This window comes from Pristis pectinata, chromosome 24 (genome assembly GCF_009764475.1).
Source record: "Pristis pectinata isolate sPriPec2 chromosome 24, sPriPec2.1.pri, whole genome shotgun sequence".
Classification (NCBI taxonomy): Eukaryota; Metazoa; Chordata; class Chondrichthyes; order Rhinopristiformes; family Pristidae; genus Pristis; species Pristis pectinata.
The window spans coordinates 19,896,070-19,921,539 of NC_067428.1; the positions used below are offsets into that span (position 1 = coordinate 19,896,070).

A 25,470-nucleotide genomic window follows, 5' to 3' on the forward strand; every position below is an offset into this window, starting at 1 on the left:
TTGAAGAGCGACCTGATAGAAGTAGTTTGATAGAGTGGGTGGGGGTGTATGGAATGTTTCCACGTGGAGAAGGGCATTACCAGGGGCCATCGAAATATGACTGTCACCAAAAAGCAATTCAATCGTGAATTCAGACAAACGTCTTCACCCCAAAACCAGTGAGAATGTGGGAATGACTAGCACCAGGGTACATGTAAGTCCAGGGTGGACACATAATGGACTGGAAAGCCAGGCTGATAGATTCAAGGAAGCTGTAGTAAGGCTGGCGGGCACCGCGTGGTTGGGCCGAATGGCCTGTCCCTCTGTCGCGTCTCCTGTGCAGTCGGGACGATCGATCTGGAGTAATCTTGGAGCAAGGGAACTGCATTCAAATGCGCCAAGTGGCTTCTTCGCATGTCTTAACAGCGGGGATTCTTTCCCTTGGTATCCTGAGAGCTTCGCAGGAAGGTGCTCCAGCCCATTCATTGTCAGAGCTACAGCGGGTAACCAGGCCGTTTGGTCCATCAAGTCAATACCAAGCCCATACTGGAGCGATGTAGCTGATCCCACTCCTTTGCTTCCTCCCTGCAATTGTCTCGTGTGTTTCTGTGGTACTAACCCTTCAGAACACCACCATCCCTGACCACACATCCCACCGGCTGCTTCAGTTTGATCCCTTTGCCAGTCATGTTCATTCTATGTTCCTGGGAACTGAGAAGGTTTTCTGTCCCGTGCCTACACTCTTCATGGTTTTAAACACAGAACAGGGAACAGTACAGGAACAGGCCCTTCGGCCTAACACGATGCTGAATTAAACTAAATCTCTTCTGCCTGCACATGATCCATATCCTTCCATTCTCTGCATATTCATGTGTCTATCTAAAAGCCTGTTAAACACCACTATGGTATCTGCTTCCATCACTACCCCTGGCTGCCCATTCCAAACACCCACCATTCAGGCACGGTAGTGTAGCGGTTAGCGTAACACTATTACAGCGCCAGAGACCCGGGTTCAATTCCGGCCACTGACTGTAAGGAGTTTGTACGTTCTCCCAGTGTCTGCGTAGGTTTCCTCCGGGTGCTCGGTTTCCTCTCACATTCCAAAGACATACGGGTTAGGAAGCTGTGGGCATGCTATGTTGGCGCCAGAAGCGTGGCAACACCTGCGGGCTGCCCCCAGAACAGTCTATGCAAAGATGCATTTCACTCTGCGTTTCAATGTACATGTGACAAATAAAGATCTTATCTTATGGTGTAAAAAAAGCTTGCCCCACGCATCTCCTTTAAACTTTTCTCCCTCTCACCTTAAATGCAAGTTCTCTAGTATTTGAAAATACTCCACCCATCCTGTCTATTCCTTCCATATTGCTGGGTCTACACTCCTACCTTGCATTGCTGGACTGGAAAAAATGCAGCAGTTGGAGAGAGCTGCTCAGCACCACCTTCTCCAGGGTAAGTAGGGATGGACAGTACATGCTCTGCTTGCCAGTGATGTTCCCACCCTGAACAATTAAGAAAGATGTGCCAATCCAACATCCTCAAACACCAGGGTTAACTGATTATCAGGTCAGCACTGTTTACCTGGATTAATCTTTGAGCAAGAATATGCCCGACCCACTGAGTGTCTCCAGCATTTTCTGTTTTGTTGCAAGTGCACTGACCTTGTCAGAGTTCCCTTTGTCAGGGAAAGGCACATTATGTTCAAACAAATGCAGCCAGGGTCCAGAAAGCTCTGGTTAGCAATTACTGCCACACAAACTCTTATGTAAATAGTAATGGATTCAAGGCCAAATGTGAGACTGGCAGACAAATAACCAGGGGGCATAGGGAAAAGGTGCGTGGTGTCAGCCTCAGGTGACCAATGGTGTCAAGAAATAGCAAAATGTACCAGTAAAGGCAAGTTCAAAAGGAAACAACTTGCCTCACCATGGAAGGCTACGGACAAAGTGCCGGTAAATGGGATTAGATTGTCAGCATGGATATAGTTTCTGTGCGGCATGGCTCCATTACAAATGCAGGCAGGATGATGATGTCTTCAGCCTGAGACATTGTTTTTTCCTCTCTCCACAGATGCTGCCTGACCTGCTGAGTGTTTCTAGCATTTTGTTTTTATTTCAGATTTCCAGCATCTGCAGTTCTTGTTTTGACTTTCAAATAACTATAGGCAGTTTTCTTCTTCAAAGAACACTTGAGATTGACAGCTGACATAAACAGAGTCTGGGATTTCACTACACCCGTTGCACAATTCAACGCCTCACTTTAGCCATGTACCTGAATCTGGGAACCTGATTGGCTGGGAAGCATCATCTCGAGGACTCACAAGCCACCTTTGCACATCTGTCTCTTGTGGAACTGTGAGGTAAGCTTCTGTCCTGAAGGGCAACAGCCTGAAGGACAAGGCCTCTGGCTGGCAAACTGAAATGGTGGAGTGTGAGGCACACCAGGCCTGGAGGATATTCAGATACTGAGGGATTGGTGGCGGGGTGGGAGGACTTGCAACAAGATGAAGCACTATATCTCAATCATACAAATGAAGTCGCAGACAGCTCTTTAGGTCTGTAGCTGGAGATGTTTAATCGGCAAAGTTTTGATGCCCCTTGGAACCATATCCCCCAAAAAAACAAGGTTCTTAAAAACAAGAGTACACAAAAGAAAACAAATTGCTAACAGAAAGCCTCTCATCATACAATAATTCATACAATACAACTATATATACAGGCACTTTACACTTCATTTTCACATATGTACACTTCTCAATATATTATTATATAGACAATTTGCAATCTGAAGGTATACACATTCACTACATGAAGGTTATGATTAAGATGAGACATGCCAGGTAGACGGTGTACGGCAGGTGATGGGCTGGAGCACCATTTTTTCCCACCCCTGTCCTCGGAGAACTGTGCTGTTTGAGAACATTGAGATGCAGTGCTTTGAGGTCCTCCAAGGCTCCGTGGGCAGCCATGGAGAACGCCGGGTCCCCTGTCGTCAGGAGATCAAAGACGCAGGACTGGAAGTAGACGTCCTCCACTTGAAGGATCTCCCGGCACTTGGAGGTGGCGCTCTCCACCGTGTAGACCTGCCTGGGGCCCTGCAGCCTGGTACCAGACAGCCGCCTGGACAAGGTGTGTTCCTTGATGAGCTCGCTCCTGGGGCAGCCGTGCACGCAGAGCTGCAGGCACACGCTCTCGTCCGCATAGTTCAATGTCTCTTCGGGGACCCTGATGGCGAAGGTCAGGTACTTGCCCACCTGCCTGACGATGATGGTGGTGCCAATGTAGCGGGCTTGGATCTCCACCTGGCCACTGCCCACCTTCTCCAAGATCCGCAGGCTGCTCCCGCCATCCCGCTCACTGCCGCTCTTTGTGCCGTCTACAAATGCCGATGGGAGGCCATCGGTGGTCGCTTGGTAGACCTTCTGCTCCGTGCAGCCATGAAAACTCTTGAATATTATCGTGATCTGCATGAAAGCACATGACAAATTTGGTTAGCGCTTTCACAATGCCAGCTCACTTCATAGACCAGTCACAAAAGGCTCTCGTGTTTGGGGAATGTGATTAATTGGATTGCTCCAGTTGACAGCTAGTACCATCACGGTGGACCAAAGGGTCTCTCGTGTTGTATTGTTCTGCGGGTCGGTAGGTTAATTGGTTACTGTAAATTGTCCCAAGTGTGTTGGTAGAATCTCGGGTGGGGGGGGGGGGGGGGTTAATGTGGAGAGAATAAAAATGGGATTAATGTAGGATTAGTGTCATTGGTTGCTTGATGGACACCACAGACTCTGTCGGCTGAAGGGCCTGTTTCAGAGCCATATCTTTTTATGACTCTGACTCCACCCTCTCCACAAGGTGAATGAATGTGGAACCAAATAAGAGAGGCAAAGGGAGGGAATGAAAGGTGGGCTCTGAAGAGAGTGGCAGAGTGGCTCAGATAGTAGAGTCACTGGCAACCCGGGTTCAGTCCTAATCTTGGGTGCTGTCTGTGTGGAGTTTGCATGTTCTCCCTGTGACTGCGCGATTTCACCCAGTTTCCTCCCAAAGATAAGTGGGTCGGTAGGTTAACTGGCCGCTGTATATTGTGTGTGTAACGTGTGTAAAAGGTAAATTTCAGTCTTAAAGGGCAACAGCTTGAAGGAAGAGGCCTCTGGCTGGCAAACTGTAAATTGCTGGTGTAGGTAAATGTGTGGAGAATAAAATGGATTGGTGCAAAAGGGTGCTCGATGGTCAGTGTGGACGTGGCTCTGAAATGTCAGCTCTGCATCACTCTTCCCACATGCTGCCTGAACAGCTGGGTACTTCCAACATTCTTTTGTGATTCTATCATTGCAAGTGGTAAACCAAGCTAGCTGTGTTAAAAACAGCTTCCATTCCACCCCTCCACCCCCTCTCTTTATGCCGAAGGCATTGATCTTAGCCCTGGTGTCAATGAGTTATCTGTGCAGCAGTTTCAAACCCTTATCCTCCAGAAAGGCATTTAGTTTTTGATGTCGTGTGTTTTATTCAAGGGCTTCCACTAGTCAGCTGGTAAACTTCACTGGCTCAACTGGATGCCCGCAGGACACAATGGACTTCATGGGGAAAGGAATCATCCTTGCATCCCACCAAACAATCCATCCCCAACACTTCACTAGAAAGCAAAACCGAGTTAACGTTTCAGGTAGTAAACCCCCAGTCAGAGCCTGATCTGAGGGTCTTCAACCTGAAATGTTAACTGTTTCATTTTCCACAGACACTGACCCTCCTGCTGAGTGTTTCCAGTATTTTTTTGTTTTCGTTTCAGGTTTCCAGCATCTGTAGTTTCTTTTGGATTTTCATTCCTGGCACTCCACGGCAGCTTATTGCTTCTATCTGATCCCAGAGTGCCTGCCACATCAGTACACACAACAAGCTGAGAGCAGCTCATTGATTAACTACCCTGATGTCTTCTACACTGGGGGAAACTAAATACACAACAGCTCTGTTCAGTCTCTACTGGGTGCCCCCGAGCTTCCTGCAGCTCGTAAGTTTAATTCCCCATCCCACTCCCATCCTGACTGTTGTCTTCTACCCCTTGCACTGTTCCAATGAAGCTCAACATAAGCTTTAAGAACAAGACCTCATCTGGCTGGGCATATTACAGCCTTCCCCATACCTAGGACAATTTTAGATAAACAGCAACTCCTGTCTTAGATTCCCACATTTACAGCATTCACAATGTTATTTCCTGGTCACTTAAGATCATTTATCCTATTTGCATCCCCTCCAGAATCCCCTTTTATTATGTATTAATCCCTTCCCCACTCTCGCTCTCTCCGGACCATTTAACCTCTCCCGTCTTCTAATCTATGACATCTCCATTCTCTCTTTCCACCCCTTCCAACATTCTCTGCATCTTAAAAGTATTATCTCCAACTTTCCCCATTCTTGAAGGTCATCAACCTGAGCTTCATTTCTCTCTCCACAGATGCTGCCCGACCTGCTGTTTCCAGCATTCTGTCTGATATGTGTGATAGCCAATGCACAAACTACTCCCCTTCCATTCACCTCTGTCCACATTACCATCAGAAGGAAGAAAAACAAACACCTTTGAGTCTTGGTTTCCCATCTGGCACCAGACAGTAGCAGGAGTGTAAGGATGGTGAAGGACACTGGGGCAGAAATTTAACTTCATGCTAACAGCAATATGTGTGTTTCTGAAATCTGGATGCATTGACTTCAAAAACAAAGCTTAACCCCTGTACGGAACTATAATTGCTTGTTTCGTGCACAGAGGACAAACTTCTAATGAATTGGCTTTAAAAAGGTTAGAGAAGGAATTCATATTAAAAACACCCACTTGATTAAAAGATCTTTAAGTGACAGTAGCAGCCTATGTTGCTAATTTAACAATGACCCCCATTCTTTCATTAATTTCAAACCAACGCAAGTTCACCATTGCCAACAGTGACTGCCAGCTCCTAACTTCTATTTACTGAAAGATAAAACAACCTTATTTTCTGAATGCAAGTACCTCTGGGAATTTGTGTGCCCACACGTGTGTGCATGAGTGAGTCTATGCGTGTGTGGGCCTAGACGTCATCCCATAGGATTCAACACAGAGGCAGCACGCAAGTCACAGCAGCAAGCCATCAATTGAAGCCTTCTTGTTGCCTGCATTAATGGGTTCTTTTGATGCTTCAGGTTGTGTGAGGAGATGTGATGGAGTGAAGGGAAAGGACCTCACATAGAAGTGGCGAATGTAACAGGACAAGCCCAAATTCATCAAACCTGAGGATAAATTAAATGACTTCAATATTCTTTAAGAGGTATACAATGGGGATGATATGAAGGTCTGTTCCCCCCACACAGTGAGTGGTAATGACATGGAACTCATTGCATGATAAGAGTATGGGAGGTACAGATCATCATTGATTTCAAAATTGGATTAGCACTTGAGGGAAGTAAATTGGCAGGGCTGCACGCCAGAGCGGGGGAATGGGACAGACTGGATTGTTTATCACATTCTCACCACACTCTGGGTAAAGAATTCTCCCTTGAACTCCCTGTCAGTGGCTCAAGAATTTACAACCACTTTGTTTTATTTATTCATTTACAGGATGTTTACATTGCTGACAAGGCCAGCAGTTGTTCCCTATCCCTAACTGCCCTCAGCAAGGTGGTGGTGGGGGTGAGCCACCTTCTTGAACCTCTGCAGTCCTTCCGATGAAGATGCTCCCATGGTGCTGCTGGGTAAGGAATTCCAGGATTTAGACCCAGTGATGACGAAGGAACAGTGATATCTTTCCAAGGAGTTGAAGGGGAAGCTGCAGGTAGTGGTGTTTGCATGTACCCAAGCCCTTTACTTCCCTTGGTGATGGGCAGAGCAGCCTTGGTGAGTAACTGCAGTGCATTCTATAGCTGATGCACACTGCATTCATGGTGCCCGTCATACACAGAGCAAATGCTTAATGCTGGGCACAATCTGAGGACTTGCCACGTTGATTCACATTTATCTTCCGTGAACCAGACACAGACTTTCCCCAAACATAATCGCCATTTACCTTGGGAATCAGTGTACAAAAAAAAATAGGCCCTTGGAGTGACCTTTGTTGAGGACATTCTGGCAGGGTTCAAGGGTTGCCACTTAGACAACCAAATGCAACACCTGCCCAAGAGGCGAGAAGCCATGCAGCTCCTTCATGATGAAGCTCAATTCCATCGACATCCACACAATGATACGGGGGGGGGGGGCGCGCGCGCGGAGACAGGGGCAGCCTGAAGGAGCAACACACACACACACACACACACACACACACACACACACACACCCCAAAATACATGCATTAAACTTATGGTGGGAGAGCAGGGAGAAGAAAGAATTAACAGCCACTCACTACAAGTGGGTGCATCAAAAAAAAATTACATTTTATCCCCAAGAGCATTTCAGCTAATGAAGTACTCTTGAAGTATCGTCTCCGTTGTAATGACAAATATTCAATAGCCAATCACAGCAAGCTCCATCAAGCAGTCATTTAATAATAAACAGAAGGCAGCACGGTGGCATGGCTGGTAAAGCTGCTGCCCCAGTGCCGGAGACCCAGGTTCGATCCTGACCTTTGGCGCTGTCCGTATGGAGTTTGCATGTCCTCCTGTGACTGTACTGGTTTCTCCCGGGTTCTTCTGTTTCCTCAAGCATCTCAAAAATATGTGGGTCAGTAGGTTAATTGCCCACTGTAAATTGCCATAAGGGTGTGGATGAGTGGCAGAATCGGGGAAGAGTTGATGAAAATGTGAGGAGAATAAAATGGATTAGCATAGGATTAGTATAAATGGGTGGTTAACAGTTGGCGAACTGGTGGACCTGTTTGTGTGCTGTATCTCTCTATGACTCCATGAGATCATCTTTCTGGAATTTAAGTGATAAATCAATCCAACTCTTTAAAACAGATCTGAGGTTTTCCCCACACAGAGTGGTGACTATCTGTAGTGAGCTGCCAGAGGAGGTAGTGGAGGCAGATAAAATTACATTGAAACGGTATTTGGACAGAAAGGAAAGGTGTAGACTGATAGGGGCCTAATGCAGGCAAGTGGGATTAGCATAGACAGGCATTGTGGTCGGTGTGGACGAGGTGGGCCAGAAGGGTCTGTTTCAGTGCTGTATGTTTCTATGATTCCACAGTCCATCGATAGGGTGCACTGGATTGAGTGCTTTATCTGAAAGATGGCTCCTCCTACTGTCAGTGCTGAACAGAGGACTCCAGTCCAGATTTACAGGCTGAAGCCTCCACACTGTGACTTAAAACAGTCTCCTGACTCACTGGTAAGAGTTCGATCCATTGAGCCACAAATGCCATGCTTTGTGAGCTGCTTGTGTACATCCCTCCAGAGCCTTGAATGGGGCAGCCTAAATCCAGGTTCCCAATAACCTGTGCACAGCAACAGATCCTGAGCATTTGGATTTCACCACCGGTGAGGCAAATATGTCCCTTCCAAATCTCCAGATTTATTATAGGATTTTGATAAGTTACTTCTCTTTGGACGGTGTCAGCACCTGGCATCTCACCCAGGGACAGGTTCACTGGCAAAGCTAGTGAGAACTGGGAGCATATCCAGTCAAGGGAACTTTTGGATGGGAGGCCATCTATTTCAACAGCACTTACAATGACCACAACCCTGATCAATACCTTGCCCCTACTTCCTACCATTGTGATGCACAGAGCAATTAGAGTGCTGGCTGACATTAGCAATCTCAAAGATCACACATCGACCTTTGAGTTTTCTGGCCTGCAAGATTATTAAGTGCATTTTAAACAATGCAAATGTGCTAAAGTTCCCTACACTTAGTGAAGTATTTTAGAATGATGTTACAGCTTTAATAAAGGAAAATACCACAGCCAACAAGCTCCAAAGTAGAATGTGATAATGACAAGATAACCTGTTTTGAGGATGTTGGTTGAAGGTTAAATATCTGCCAGCTCCTTTAAACAAAATTCCTCAAATCCTCTTAAAATAAGTTTTGCAAAAGACAGGGCATCTGTTAAGGATCCACTCAGAGGATGAACCTCTGAGTGCAGTATTGGAAGCCCTCTGTGGGCTCCCCACAAATGATCCTCATGGCCGAATGTTAGCCGTTTACTCACTCAGCTACAGCTAAAACTCAATGACCAAGCCAACCTAATTCAGTGTTGGAAGTACAAATCTGCAGTTCCTCATTTCCTTCTAGATAATTTATGGAGATATTTGGAGGTGGGAGGGAGTGTGGAATGCAGAACAGGTGTGAAGGGAGAGTTCAATTACTATTCGGATATTTACTAAAACACCAGAGTTTCCTACTGAATTTAAGGTTATGGTAATACTTGTGATAATATTTTCTCTTGTATAGGGGCCTGGGGAAATAAGATCAGAGTAGATGGAGCTGTAGGAAAGCAGGGGGCAGCACATGCTGCCTCCTGAAGCTGAATTTCAAGGATCCAGAAGCTCAGCTCAGCAGGTGAAACAATAGAGCACTAAAACTCAACAGTCATGGTTAGATCATTAATAGTTTTAAAAAGGTATATTTACACATGGTTACATCTCCTCAGAAGGTCTCACAGAATGTATTAATTAATGGAGTGCAGACATAACAGGTAACTTGCATTCAGCAAATATCCACGAGTGAAATGACAAAACTGTAATCTGCTTCTCCCAGCAAATGCTGGTTGAACATTGACCAAGACAGTGAGAGAAGTCCAAGCTCTTTTACAGGTAGAGTCAGTATTGGAACCCTAACAGGTAGGTGGAACTGTAAATGTTATTGCACTCAGGATTCACCCAAGACTCCTGTGGTATTTGTGAACAAACTAGATTGAGAGAACAGGGAGGAGAGCCATAAAGGAGTTCTGAAAATCCTCAAATGTTGCGAAGTGAAGCAAAGGGTGCAGAAGAAAAAAATAATTGTGAATTAACCAGACTCTTGTACTGCTGAGGAGTGGAGTCATATCTCCCATGGAAACTGTGGTGTGTGTGAATGTACGAGGTATAATCCGTGATGCATGTCCACATGCAGAGTGAAGTTAACATGATACACATGTTCTATCAACTCTTTGCATCTCTAAAATTTCAGTATTACCTGCATGACCCACAATCAGAATGTGTAGTGCATTACACACTGCAGATAAAGATGTAAAGAATAGACCTCATGTGAAGGAAGATAGAAAACCAGTATTAATTCTTGGCACTAAGTAGGCAATATCAACAATGTCAGCTTTGAGAATGCAAAGGTGCATTATTCACTTATTTCATTATGATTACAAAGTAGAATATAGAAATTCAAATCAAAATGTGATTGTAGATGCATTGCCGTGGTTACCATGTGAAAATTTAGATGAAGGATGTAAAAGTATGATCCTCACTTTAGAAATAGCAGAAGACGATTTCCAATGGAAATAGTCAAGAAGGCACAAGAAGATATCATTATAACGTAAAAAAAATTAAAAGGATGGGTTATGTCTGACAAATATCCAGCTGGCTTGTGAACAGAAATAATTTAAACGAGTTCACTCATTAGCATCACCTAAACATATTGGACACACAGAAATGAGTAGTTGAAATATGTGAAACAAGGAGATAAAAACTAAAACTGTACATTCAGTTACAGTAAGAGCTAAGCAACAGAATATTGAAGAGTTATGTGATTATGGCTGTTTTTCAGAAACTGATCCAGTGGAAGAAAAAAGATTCTACTGAATTGAGTAAAGTGACACCTTGCCAACAACAAAGAGTGGATACAATGCCAATGACACAAGTTCCTTAGAGATGATCAAAGAAAATCTGTGAATGGGTTAAACCTGCAAATCAAATCTCCAATTTGAAAAGGGGGGTGGGGGGGGGGGTGTGGGGGAGAAGCAGTACAGTGTCTAGAAATGCATGTTATTTGCACGTGCACAGAGTAGCTTGAGAACTGAGTAAACAAGATGCACGGGTTCTGGCAGATCCCTGCCTTGCTGTGAGGGTACAGCAACATAGTAGTAGGTTACAGAACCAGCAGCCAGAGGTCTGGACTATGATTGAGAGGCAAGAGTTCAAATCTCACCATGATACCTGGGGAATTTAAATACAGGTCATTAAATAAACACAAATTTTTTTTTGAAAGGGCTTGTCCAAATAATGGCAAACACAAAACTATTGGACTGTTGTAAAACCTAATTGGTTGACTAATGTCGTCAAATTATAAGGAGCACAGATAGGGCAGCAGATGGTAGAAGACTCTTCCCCATAGCAAAGGCATCTAAAAGTAGAGGGCATGGGTTCAGGGTGAGGGGTTTAGAGAGGATCTGTAGAACTTTTTCACCCAGGTGGTTGGAATCTGGAACACACTGTCAGGTGGTGGAGGCAGGTACATCCACAACATTAAAGTATACGGGCAAGCATTTGAAGCACCAGCACATAGAAGGCCAAGTGCGTGTAAATGGGATTATTATAGATAGGTACTTGACAGACAAAGTGGACTTGGTGGGCCAAAGGGCCTATTTCTATGCTGTTTAAGTCTACGATAGGAAATCTGCTGTTCTTACTCAGTATGGCCCATATATAACTGCAGCAATGTCAACCACGTTGGTGGAGTTAGTTATATTTCTTACATTATATTTCCTCAGGGAAAGAAATCTGCTGACCTTATCCAGACCGTGATTCCAGAAGCACAGCAAAGGGGATGACCCAGAACTGTCTCCTTGGTTCAAGGACAATTAGGAATTGGTAATAAATGCTGCCTTTGTCCGTGAAGTCCACATCCCATGAAGACTCCACCTACTGAAAGGCTGGACAATAAAATGCAAACCTTCACATCCAGAGAGGAATCCATTGATGTGGAATCATGCTATGCACAAACTGCACAACTGTTTCCAACTTTGCAACAGTATTTCTGAATGCTTTGCATTTGAAAAACTTATTGGAAAATCTGGAACCCACATAAACAGAAGTCCCTTCTTTCCTTCCCAAATGCAAGGAATCTACCTCACCACCCCCAGCTTCAGTTGCATCAACCACCTACAACTGGACTCCTGCAATTTGCCTTTGATTTTTCCCAAAGATTTTGGAATTGACAAAGAAAGAGGACGTTCCGCCAATATTCCCAGACAACAATACCCAGCCAGGCAAATGTATCATCAGCACCACTTTGTCTCTGACCACAGAGAGTGAGTGAGGGGCTACAGATGGGTATCTTGGGGACACATGGTGCCTGCCACTATCTCCCCACAGAAATATAGATGTGAGAAGTTATGTTGGAGGGGGAGGGGCACCAGAAGGGAAGGAGAGGAATAGTTAGGTGAGGTTGCAGACAGGTACTGAGGAACTGCTGCACGAGTTGAGTGCGTGGTTTGGGACAGTATGGTGTTCTCTCACACACACACACACACACGTGCACGCGCAACTTCTCCACAGCTTACAAAGGTAAGGTTTGTGAACAGCCTGAGTGTAATTAATGGGCACTAGGCCCAGCTCCTGCTTGTTGCTACTGCAGTGCAGCCCAAGAACCTTCTACGAGCATCTGTACAATGGGAGAGAAAACCATTGCTTCAGAAATATCTGCAGTGTTCCAAGTTTCTCACTGGTCCCATGACAATCTGTGCCTCCCACTGGAGAGAGGAAAAAGAAAAAACAGAATTTTGCAAGGGGTGTAGGAATGAAGAAAGTCCTTCACTTGAATTCAACCCTACATAGCACAGCTGATACAAATACAGAGTCCTTGTGAAGTCGAAGCATGATGCCATCCAATAGCAGAACAGAATTCCTGGCCCACTAATGCTTCATTGGTCTCAACCAAGCCTGGGTTGCTGGTGTATAATCAATTCCCAAACCCAACTGAGACAAGGGCAGAGGATGCCAAGGGGTGGTCGAGGGGTATCGTTGCACGACTATTGGTGGAAGAAGGTTTCCCTGCAGTCGAACCGGTGATACTGTAGTCACCAATACCAAGAGAAAACTCCACAGCACTGGGAAGTCTGTGGGGCATTCCTTACAAAGAAAATAAAGTCTTGTAAGTAAATGGCATCTTCACAACATTAGTTCCCACAAACAATACTTCTGACCAGATAATTTGCTTCAGTGACCTTTATTAACCTTAGCCAGAACAGCAGAAGGAATTCCCTTGCTTTCGTTGAAAACAGAAATGTAGGATCTCTCAAAGGACACCTCAGACCAAAAGATGGCACCTTCCACACTGCAGTAGACCCTCAATGTTGCACAGGAGCCTCAAGTGAGGAGTTTTGTGTTCAAGCTTCTGGAGTGGAGCTTGAACCTCCTGTACTGGAAACAAGAGCACAGCCAACTGATATAAAGCTGGGACCTCAAATTACATTGCACAATGTGTTTCACGTAGAAACACAGCATCAGAAACATGAAGTGTTTGGGATAGCTTAAATCAAATGTGATCCATTCCAAATTTAACATTTTACTTGAAGTTTTATTGATAGTCTGATCTAATGCAAACCATGTCACATCTGGGGTAAACACATTAATCAGAAGAGATCATCCAGAGGACATAATTGCAATATGAGGGGGTGGTTATTTAAAATCAAGATGCACTGGAATTTCTTCTCACAGAGGGTGGTGAATCTTCGGAGTGATCTGTTCTGGAGAATTGTGGAGGCTAGGTCATTGGAGGTAGTTAGAGAGGAGGTGGATAAATTTTTAAAACCTCAGATGATTCAGGGTTTTGGGGGACTGGCACAGAAGAGGATTCGAAACCCAGGGCAGATCAACCATGTTCATTTTGAATGGTGGGGTAAGCATGAGGGGCCAAGTGGCCTATTCCTCCTAATTCCTTGTGTTTTATCAGGAAGGCATTTAATGGAATTAGTCTATGTGCCTCAGCCAATATTCACACCTGACTCAATATTACTTCAAAGGAATACCAATTACCTGGTCGTTATCACATTGTTCTTTGTGGGATCTTGCTGTATTCAAATATACAACAGTGAACACAGTTCAAACCTACTTGTTCGGCTGCAAAGGGCTTTGGTATATCCTGAAAGGGATGTGAACCCTGCTCGAGAAATGCAAGTCCTCCATTTTATGGATTCAAATGTTGATAGCAGCCAAAATCTTGTTTACTCTTAATTCAAGCAGCCAAAATCTTGTTTACTCCTCTTAATTCAAACTCAGAAACACAAACATTTTTCCCCCCAGTTTGCTGTGGAGCTAGGGCTGCTTAATTCAATCAACTAGACTAATCGGTTTGAGAGTCAACTGCCCATTGAGAATGGACAACACCTTCCAGCCTTTTTAAAAAGTGTCTGATATTTGATTGTAAAGGAACGACAAGAAGCAACATTTTTCCAAAAGAATAACAACCTTATAATAAAAGATCTATTAAGGACTAGGAACATCTGTGTGCTCGGAAGGACTGGGAGTTCAATTGCACTTCCACTTTGTATCTGAGACCTCAATGATGAATATAGCTTGGATTGAGGGCATTGAAACAGAAGGACTCTTAGTGGAAAGAGTGCAGGGCCAACTCCCAGAGGATTAGAATCCAGAGCACAACACTGCTTATTCACCACTAATTGGAAGTCCGTTTGTGTTACCAATTTAGTTCCGCAGGGACCCCTGTCCCAATGGCAAGAAAGAAAAAAACTGGCAAATATCCAATTTTTGGCTGGACATGGCCATAAAAAAGAGAAGCTGCTTCTGTTCATGAAAAAAAGAGTGGTTTAAATATACTGCAGAAACCACACTTTTCTCTTGTTCTCTCATCACGGAGAACATACACAGATTAGGGGCTTGTTTTAATAACTGCAGAGCTCCCAGCCCCACCTCAGTGTTACTCCAGACTATTAGCAGGCTTTCCTTATTACTCCAATTTTCCATTTACTTTTAATCAATTAACTAAATTTACAGTACTTTTTAAGCTGCTGACTGAGAGTTTCTCCTGATTTAGTTAGTTTCTCTCTTCAACAGTGCAGCAACTATTTGCTTTCCAGTTCTCTTAGTTTTATCATTGCTACAGTTGATAACTGAATTATCTTCTGGATTTAACTGAACATCATGGAACTATCTGGTTACAGATAGCTAGAATGAGACCTCTCACTCAAATTAATGTTACTAAAATAACAAGCAATGATTTAAAGCTCTTTACGAGGCAGAAAGAGTCAAGAATTTTATTATTGCAACATCAAATATATGACTTAGGATCACAGTTAAGATTTTTTTAAATAAAAATACCTGCAGTCAAGAGGCCACCTCCTTTACTCTGGGAGGCCAATCTCTGTGCAAAGAAATCCCACAGGAGATCAGCCTCTAGTCAGAATCCAGCCTCCATTGTTTAGGTTTGTTCCTTGTGGGCCTCTTAAAGGGGCCAACTATAAATTTACCAAACATAACACAGAGCAACCTCTTACTTTACACAGAGCTAATGCCACTAACAGTTCATTCTAAAAAGGAGTCAGCTGTGGTTGCCGTGTCCCTAGGAATCAGAAGATTGTGGATTTGAATCCCACTTCTGAGGCTTGAGCACAAAATCCAGCACAGCACTCCAGTCCAGTACAGAGGAAATAGGTATAGCTTCTTGGATGAGCTATTAAACCATCTGCTTTCTCAGGCAAGAGTTTCCATGGCATTATGTGAAAGCACAGGGCAACTCTTCCCACTGTGCCAGCCAATCCATCGACCAAAAAAACAGAACGCTGGAAGAACTCAGCAGGTCAAACAGCATCAGCGGAGGCAAAAGATGTACATAGACATCTTGGGTCAAGGTTCTGCGTCAGGGTCTTGACCTGAAACGTCGACAAGCATCTTTTGCCTCCACAGATGCCGCTTGACCAGCTCAGCTCTTCCAGTGTTCTGTTGATTTGCTCTGCACTCCAGCAGCTGCAGTCTCATCTCTCGACCAATGCCACAAAAAGATAATCTGATTATTACCTTCTTGTGTTTGTGCAAGTTTGCTCAGCATAAACTGGCAGTTTAACAGTGACTGCACCTCAAAAAGTGAGCTGTGAAGCACTTTGGGATCCTGAAAAGGTTGTGACAGATGCCATATAAATACAAGTCTTCATTCTTTCGTTTCTTAATCAGATCACTTATTGAATGGGGAACAGGCTTAAAGTGCCAAGTGGCCTACTCCTGATCAAATAATCAGAGGAATAAATATTCCAAACCTCGTGAATTTGGAACGGTCTGTGTAGTAATCAAAGTTAACACACCTTGGGCCTTGTAATGAAACAGCGAAGTAGTAAATGGCGATCTGGTCCACGCCTGTGGGTCTTGAAGTAACTAGTTGCCAGATATCTCAGTCAATGTAGGTATTTATTGGCCCTTGCGATCTTGGCTTGTTGACATTGTGCAATTATATGCCTGCAACCCACTCCACCCCCAGACTGCTACCCCGAGATAAGCAACTGGCTGTTTCAACACTCAGAACTTTTGACCTTTTTTTCAAAGCACCAAGCGGGTAGGAGAGGTGTCCTCCTTGGCACTCACAGTCTAATCGCTTCTTGTAAATGGAAAATACTGTTCATCATCACCCCCCTCCCAAACTCTTTCCTACCCCAACCCTGGAACTCAACACACAAAAAGCGATTCCAGCAGAAGCCCACGTACCACTGTGGAGACACTTATGTTGCTGGGATGCTAAGTTAGAGAAAAGCATTGGGGATAATTCCCCTGCTCTTCTCCAAAATGGTGCCTTTCACATCCATCTGGTTGAGACCACGTGGCCTTGATTCAACATTTCATCTTGAAGGACACACTTCAGAGAGCACAGCACTCCCTCAGCACTGCACCCTCTGGGTTTTTGAGATTCTCCTAAACATTTTTGTTCCTTCTACAGCAGTTAGCAGGGATGGGAATTTCAATTGATTTAGTGCTCAAATACGTCAGTGCTAAGGAGTTCAAGTGCTTGAAGTGAAAGCTCATTAGGCTGACCTTCCCCATCCCACACACACTGCTGGACCACACAGGCTGATGTCTAACACCAATGATACCAGTGGTAAAAATCAACCCACTGTCAGTAATTTTGCAGTCGCCCACTGACCGTCACTCGGCAAACAGAAACCTTCCCAATTACGTTTAGGAAGGCAAACTTCCATTCAGCGAGTGATAGAAGTGTATAATTTTAGAGGATTTGTGTACTAAATTAGCATTTATCATCAGCTTCATTACTTGAGCACTAATTACTCAAGTAACAAAGTTCATTTTGCGAACTCAAAACCAACCCTAACCGTAAGCCGCAAACTAATGCGATCTCTGTACGTCGGACAAAAGCAGAAGATCCAGGAAAACAGTCAGGCAGCATCTGCAGAGAGAATCAGAATCAATGTTTCAGGCTGGTGACTGACTCATAGGAACATAATTAGAAAACGGAGGAAACCATTCAATATGAACAAGGCCGAGCTTTTCCCTCAGCAGGCTCTTCTTGTTCTAGACCCACATACTCAGTGATGTCTCCAGAGCCCTCATGGGTGGAGAATTGGGAAGATTCATTGCGGGTGAAAAAAAGATTCTTCTCTTATAAATGGCTAACCCTTTATTTTGAGACTGTGGTTACTGGTTCCAGATACCCCAGCCAGGGGAAAAAAAATCAACTCCATATCAATCTTGTGAAGCTCTGTAAGAACTTTGGATGTTTCAGTGAGATTACCTCTCATTTTCTTAAACTCAAGACAGTCCAGGCCCAGGTTGCTTGAGCTTTCCTCATTCAACAAATCTGAAATCTTAGGGATAAATCTGGAGAACCTTCAGAAACATTGACTAGGATCAATAAGTGTCCCTTTCTTGCACTCTTTCTACAGATGCTGTCTGATCTGCTGAGTGTTGTTCAGCACCTAGTATTTTTAAGCCTAGTCTTTGACCAAATAACTTCTGCCTCATCCATTCCATTGAGACCCTCACTGAACAAAGCAGCACTGGTACACTTTTACTAAGTGCATTTACTCCTTTCCCCCCCCCAATCACAAGTGCAGATTTGACAGACCTGGGAGTAATTCCTCAGAAACTGGTTCTGCTGCTGGATGGAAGATCAGCATGTGCCCTCTCCCCCTCCAAACCACAGAACCGAACACCCACAGCTAATGCGAGCCAAGACCCATCCAGTCTTGCAGTAGTGCAGAATCCCGGCACTTCCTGGAATCTGCCCCACAGACATACCAATCCTTCATGCTCTCAGCACAATACATAGCCCAAACTAAACCACATTTACACAACGTGCCAGGATATAGTGGTACATACCTTAATGTTTAAATAAACTGCCCTTTGGTTTCAGTGCAGACTTATCCCAAAACAACTTGGATCAGCCACAACCAAGCTAATCTACCATAAAACTGTTCTGGCACAGGAGGTCCCACGGCCCATCAAATCTAGTTCAGCTCCTCGCAGAGTAAACCTGTCAGTTCCATAATTTCCTCATAGCTTTGCAAATTATTCTCTCTCCAAGTGCCTAAACAGTTCCAATTTGAAAGCTGACCAACTCTGTTTCCACTTTCTCTACAGGCAGCGAGTTCCATTCATAACTACTCTTTGCATTAGAAACTTTTCACTCACATTCCCTTGTAAATTTTGGCAAAAATTGTACATCTGCATCCCTAAGTCCTTGAACCCTCTGATAATAGGGACAACTTGCTTCATGTACAGAACAGATAATGGGCTGAATGGCCAGCCCATTCTGTATATTTCCATCCTTTCGCTCTTCACTCCCTTCTCTTCAAACTCCACCTGCCTTATCCTCAACCACTTTAGGTTCACAGATTAGAAAGTGGACTGAAATATCAACTGTTCAGGCTACTGGACAGTGCTCTGTGCAAGTTTCAAATCTGCACCAGGAGTTGGGGAGACTGTTAATCACTGCTCCCTCTGAAAAACAGTTCAAAGCTTGTAAAATATTGAAGCTAGAATCCAAGGCCCAGGACAAAATGGTCAACGCCACTTCTACTGTGAGGGTGCTGTTGTAGGTTTGTATTTATGTTCACAGTTAATGGATCATTCTTGGATCATTCTCTCTAATATCACATGGTAAACACTTGGGGGAAAGAAAAGACAAATTCATCAGTCCTCCCATAACAACAAGCTCTGAATTTAACTTTTCCTTCATATTTAAGTTAAAAGTGTGTTGAAAACACAAAGGTTTGTGTTGCTGAACATATATACTCACTGCATCAGAGTCAATCAGACTCTAAACAACGATAGTGGTCAGAGGCGGAACCCTACTGCCCAAACTGAGACACAACTGCATGCATTGGGTTTGGGTCAGGTGCATATTCTGATAAAATAATTAATTTCAGGCTGGGTTGGCCAACCAACTCGGTATCTCATTCAGGTCAGAATCATTAGCTTTTTATTACTCTGGGAGCCATTACCACTGACGGCCACAAGCCTGGCAGAATACATTTGCATCATTATTGTCTTTCAAGGGAAGGGATCTGCCACCCTTACCTTATCTGGCCTATATATGACTCCAGGCCAATCAACACGGTGACTCTGAAATGGCCAACTAAGCTACTTGGTTTAAGGCTGACCTAACCAAGTTGGTCAATGCTGACCTAGCAATGATATCGAGATCCTGAAAGAATAATTTAAAAAGTGCCTCTGGATCAAACTTGGGCTCAGATTGGTTGCATTTAATTTTATACCCGAGCAGACTACAGATCCCAGATATCTTGCATCACAATGACCGGGAGATAAATGGTCTCCTAGCAACTTTCACTTTAATTTTCTGATTGCCCTTCTTCAAACTGTGTGTTGGTTTGGCTCAGTTGGCAAGACTCTTGGCTCAGAGTCTGAAAGGTGTGAGTTCTAAAATTCAATTATAATTAAACGAATGATCACTCCACCTGCAATTAAATTTAATCCAAGCTCTACAATTTCTCCAAAGCTCATTTCTTCTCTTTTAGAGCATTAAAAAAAAATTACTCATTCACTTTCAACGGCATCATTTATTGTCCATCTCTACTTGCCCCCTTAACTGAGCAGCTAACTACATTGGTAGATATGGAGTTACACATAGGCCAGATCAGGTAAGAACAGCAGGAACAGGGGAAAGCATCTCCCACTCTCCCAGCCAAAATCTCCCTTCAACTACCACCAAGAACTAGTTAACTTGTCTGTCATCTATTTGCTGAATATGAGACCTTGCTATGTACAAATAGAGTGCTTTGTTGCCCCCAAAAAATAGTGAAAGCACTCGTAGTGATTCGCTAATTAAAAAGCCATTTAAAATTTCTCAGGAAAGCCATTAAAACTGGCATACAAGTCAACTTCCTGGGCATTTTTTGAACAGGTGACTTGTACACTACTGAGATTTATACACCAGTGCATTGTCTCATAAAATTAGGCTTAGTTGAATAGAATTTTTTTTTCAAATTTCTCCTTGTTAATGCCTATGTTTCTATTTTATTTGTATTTTCCAAAACCTTAGGAAACAATGTTTTCCAATTTCATGAGGAATAAATAGTTACAAAACTTTTTTTTAAAAAAAGGTTATATGGAAAAATTAAATGTACTTGAAGCTCAAGGAAGGAATGTTCTCAAAATTAGAAGTCCCCAAAAAAAGGCTCAAGGGAGTAGAGGGGCATTAATACATTGACCTTTACGGTAATTAACTGTAAATGTAAATGCAATTTGTGCACCTGGCAGTTTGCTGTGCACAATTGACAACCACATATCTAACATTAAAACACTGACTCTACTCCAAAAGAGCTTTGCCATATCAAGAAAGGGCCTGCATAAAGGCAAATCTTCTATTCAATGTGAAAGCAGAAAAGAGCAAAATTTATAAAATGCATTTGATTACACGAAAGGGAGTACACATTGAAGTACACATCAAGTTAGTAAAAAAAGCTTTCACCACTCAAGGGTTAATAGCGCCGTGCTAACTGAACAATCAGAAGGCTGGAAGGATTGGTGTGAAAAGTGCTTTAAGGCTTTCCAGGTAGAGCAGGAGAGATCCGATTACAATGCAAGACTCCACTATTCCAATCTGTCATGACTATTGCTGTTTTATAAGACTGAAAGGCAGAGCAAAAGCACAACATAAACCACAACCACTGTAATCACCATCAAAATTATGATCCTACCTATAGTTCAACACTGGTTCAAAGTTCCAATTGTTACAAACTTTTACAATGAATTATTAATTGTGAATTTTTTAGGAAATACTTAAAATTAAAACTCCTTCTGTAAGCAAACAAAAGCCTTTGTTTTTGAATGAAAGATCTTTCTGAATATTAACTTTACATGAAGTAAAAGCATTACTATTAAAAGTTTATGAATAGTCACATTTGTACTGAAGTAATTTTTAAATCAGTTTTTTCCCTGTTCCACATGACAAAACCCAAAGCAAATAATATTGGCCTAAAATAACTACATCTCAGAACCTTCCAAAACACATGGTGGCCAAAAAAAGTAGAAGGGATGCTTTTGTCAAGCTTCACCCCAATGCTCCCTCTGCATTGATACTGGGTGGATGGCTATCAGCCTGATGAAAGAATTCCCCTGATCATCCCAAAAACCAATGGTCTTCCAACACAAGAAGATGCACAAGCAAGGCTGCCTCACTGTGCAGATGAGATGAAGTGTTGAAGAACTGTGCCATAGCAGCCTCTGTGTAAAGGATACCAGCCAAAAACCTCACCAGGTCTTCGACATTTGCAAGGAAACTGAAAGGGGACAAAACACCTCTCAAAACTTGTACTACAAGTGATTTTGATGGAAAAGGGAACTAGGTAGTGCCAACATGAAAACTGCACAGCTCAATGCAGATATGTTTTTCCAAGTACAAAGATGTTGATACACAAGGGAAATCTTCAATCACCACACTTAAGAGAACACTATTAAAACATAAAGGGTGCTTTCTTCAAAGTTTTAGTAATCCAATCAATAGCAATTAAACCAAGAATTAAAATCCTCATTATCTTTGAAATGTTATGACTGATACATTATTCTTTTGAAGACCTGATTTATATTAATACTTTTAAGCACTGTCTATGATAAAATTTGTTTCGTTGAAGGGTGGGCAGGGAGGCGGTAAATAAAATGTAAGCTTTTCAAGTCTCAAAAGAAAATCAAATTCAATGGATTCTCAGCATTCCCATACACTTGTGTGAAGATAAGTAGCGGTTGTAGTTTAAATGTTTCATTGCCATGGCTACCAAACATTGTAGCATACAAGCCACCCGATGTCATTTGAAAGTCACAAAGTGTGCAGAACAAAGCGTGCCTATGCTGGCAGTCACCGACACAGCAACTGCAGGTTTGGACAAGGATGCTGTGTTCTTTTTAACCCCACTGCAGAGTCTACACAATTTAACTTTGCTGCTTTGTTACCTCTTCAAATGTAAGAAAGTAGCAGGGAGAAAGAGGACAACTAGCAGCAAATTTAATGTGCTCACAAAAAAAGTTTAAAAATAATCAATTGTAGAAATTTACAATGATTTGGCCCATCATGTCCACCCAGGAGAAGTAAATGACTCAATGACTTCTAAATACTTCCATGAAATGCCTGTCAACGGATGATTATAAAAACATTTAAATAAAGTGCTGAAAGTTAAATCTTAAATAGACAAAATAATATTTTTCTTCAATAAAGTGCATCTGTAACCGATCTGAGTTAAATCTGCCTCATATTCAAACATATTAAATAAGCAAGCAGAGTACAAAGGCAGTCCTTAAGACAAACTCCAACTATAGCTAAGAGGGATTTTTTTGGAGTGTGAGGTTGTTTGACAAAAGAAGTAATTATGGGCTAGTGATTAATCAAGACTGTCGCAGAGTAAAGGGTGGTTTTAAAAAAAACTCCTACACCTTCCCCAAACTATTTTTTTCTTGACAATCCACTCCAGCTGCCTTTTTTAGTTAAAAAATGCAAACATTAAACACAGGAGGAGGCCATTCACACCTTTTTTCTTTACAACAACCCTTTTGAAAGAGTTGTCCAATTAATCCCACTGCCCTGATCTGTCCCAAATTCTTTTCCCTCCTTTTCAACCATAAATTCCTTTTGCAAGTTATTATCAATGGCTTCAATTGCAGTGCATTCCTGGATCCCTGTGCGTGAAAATAAAATCTATCCCGTCTTTCGCTCAGGATCTTTCAGCAATTAAGCTTTTTTTTAAAAAATCAGTATGTTGTTTGGATAGTTTCCTAAATCCCAAACTAATTCGGCAGAGGGCACTCGTATTTCAGTCCTTTGGAAACAAAAGCACAGGAAAGGGGTTGGTGTGTGTGTGTGTGTGTGTACGGTGTGGAGGGGCTTCCCTTCACTTTGCAAAGGCACATTTACCTTACTGGTGGCCGTGGCGCTAGAGTCCTGCACCACAGGTACATTGGTGACCTGAACAGACAGGTAGTCGCTGTCGATCAAGGGCCAAGCCCCTTCCACTTTGCACGTTTGGAACTCGTCCCGGAACGTCCTGAGATGCGGGTCGCCGAACAAGCCACAGTGTGCAAACTTCGGGGGCTGTTGCCCGCCGTCTCTCAGCGAGTTGACCCTGCCCTGGTAACTACACAGCTCCGGCAGCCGGCTCCGCTCCGTGCCCGCCGGCTTCACTGGGGCCGTGGGTCCCGTTTTGGAGCAGTTGTGCTGTGCCATTAGATCGTTGATGCCCAGCACGGCCGAGTGATACACCAGGTCCCCCCGGCAGTACTTGGCCGTCTTCTTGGTGCATTGCGAGTAAGCTCGCAGCGCGATGCAGAAATCGCCGCCGTTTCCACCTCCTCCTCCCTCCGATTCCTCTTGCAACCCAATCCCAGGAGAAGTCGCAGCCACGAACTCGGCGTTACATCTCTGGATCCTACACTGCTGGCAACGCACTGCGAGCACCAAAGAATAAGGAGTTAGCAAAAGAGCGAGGAAGCAATTTTACAACTTTTAAAAACTTCTTCAAACTCCTCAAGTACTTTAAAACTTTTGCAAACTCAAGATACTTTGAAAAAAACTTCCTAATACTTTTGCAAACTACTTTTAAAAAATACGCTTCCAAACTCCGGAATACTTTTAAATATTTTCCTATACTACAAGTTACAATTGCTTACTTTCAAACTATTTAATGTTTCTTTACAAATACACGATATACTTTGTTTTTTACCTGAATTCAGACACATTGAGAAAATGAGCATGGCAAACACTGATGAGCAAAGCTTTTTAGCCAAAGGGTAACGGCTTCCTTTCCCCATGCCAATCCATCCAGCGCGGCTTGAGTCTGTCGACTGCTCGGTGAAGTGGACGGCCCTCCTTCTGTGGGAAGAAATGCTCCAAGAATTTCAGCCTCAACTTGTCGCTCAAAGCGCCTGGGACAACCCAGCCGCTGGGCCAACCTGGTTGACAGCTGCTCTGGCCAATCACGAACAACTAGCTGTTCCACAGTTAAAGGGGAGAGTCAGCCGATTTAAAAAGCGGGAAAATAAAGTTCATATATCCCACCTTTCACTCTCATTTAAACCACTGCTTATTGCGAGTTGTAGCCGCTGCGCGAAGACACTGAATACAAAGAGATTTCAATGAACTCCCTCATGCCTTTTAGAGACTCGAATCTGCAGCAACAAACAATCTGTTGGAGGAACTCAGCAGTTCAGGCAGCATCTGTGGGGAGAAATGGACAGTCGATGTTTCGGGTCGAGACCTTTCACCAGTCCACATGAAGGCTCTCGACCCGAAACGTTGACTGTCCACTTCCCTCCACAGATGCTGCCTGACCTGCTGAGTTCTTACAGCAGTTGGTTTGTTGCTCCCATGTGCCTTTTGCTGGGTGATGTCCGTACAAACTGGAGGGAACAAGAATAAAACTCATCAATTACCAATAAAATATGATGATTTCTATTAACTCTTCTACAAAATGGGAAGACTGTCTAGGTTGGTGCTGTTTTCTTTGGCAGGCTCGGGGAAAAGTTAATTGAGGTGAATAACATTATGAGAAGTGAGGCAGGGCGAACTGCAAGGTCCCGGTTCCGATTGCAGAGACATCAGGAACCAGGAGATTTGGTGAAAGGATTAACGGATCACCCAAACAGCAGTGGGGACCAAAAGTCACCACCTGAAAGGGTGGTGGAGGCAGAAACCCTCACCACGTTAAAGGGAAAAACAAGAATTGGAACGGCCAAGATTATGGACAGAGAGCCAGAAATTTGGGATTAACCTCAACCGCTTCATTGCATGGTCAAGGTGAACTGAATGGCTTCTTCTATCGTAAATGCCTGTGAATTTTATTGACATAAATTACAGTAAGGCAGGAAATAGAAAACTGAATTATTCGTCAAAAAAACTTAAAAGAACCAAGCAATAAATTTTGAACGTGTGTGTGTTAAGTATTGTCGGCTATGGCAGTGGGTTGCAGATTTGCCGGCTGACTCTCCAGTGGATTACGGGGGCATGTGCTGCACCGTCAGAAGTCCTGAATTTTTGTTAAAGCTGCTGTCTCAGACGATGTTAAACAGCGTGCACTATTTCGAAAAAACATGGGGGAGTTCTCAATGTTCTGGCCAATGTAAATACAAAAGAACATTTATCTCGCCATCACCGTTGTTTGTGGGATTTTGTGGTCTCCACATTGGCAATGTGTGCAATTTCATG

The 25,470-nt window shown here is 43.4% G+C and overlaps 1 protein-coding gene across 1 annotated transcript in view; it reads right to left on the reverse strand.

Moving 5' to 3' along the window:
* Nucleotides 1-2,555: 2,555 nt before the first annotated feature.
* rgmd (RGM domain family, member D) overlaps nt 2,556-25,470 on the reverse strand; it is an 86,810-nt gene continuing 63,895 nt past the window's right edge. Inside the window, exons 3-5 of the mRNA XM_052037941.1 lie at nt 23,990-24,138; nt 23,185-23,714; nt 2,556-3,442 (exon numbers count right to left, since the gene is read on the reverse strand). Coding sequence (XP_051893901.1) covers nt 2,783-3,442; nt 23,185-23,714; nt 23,990-24,138 — 1,339 coding nt within the window. The 3' untranslated portion in view covers nt 2,556-2,782. The remainder of the gene's footprint in view (nt 3,443-23,184; nt 23,715-23,989; nt 24,139-25,470) is intronic.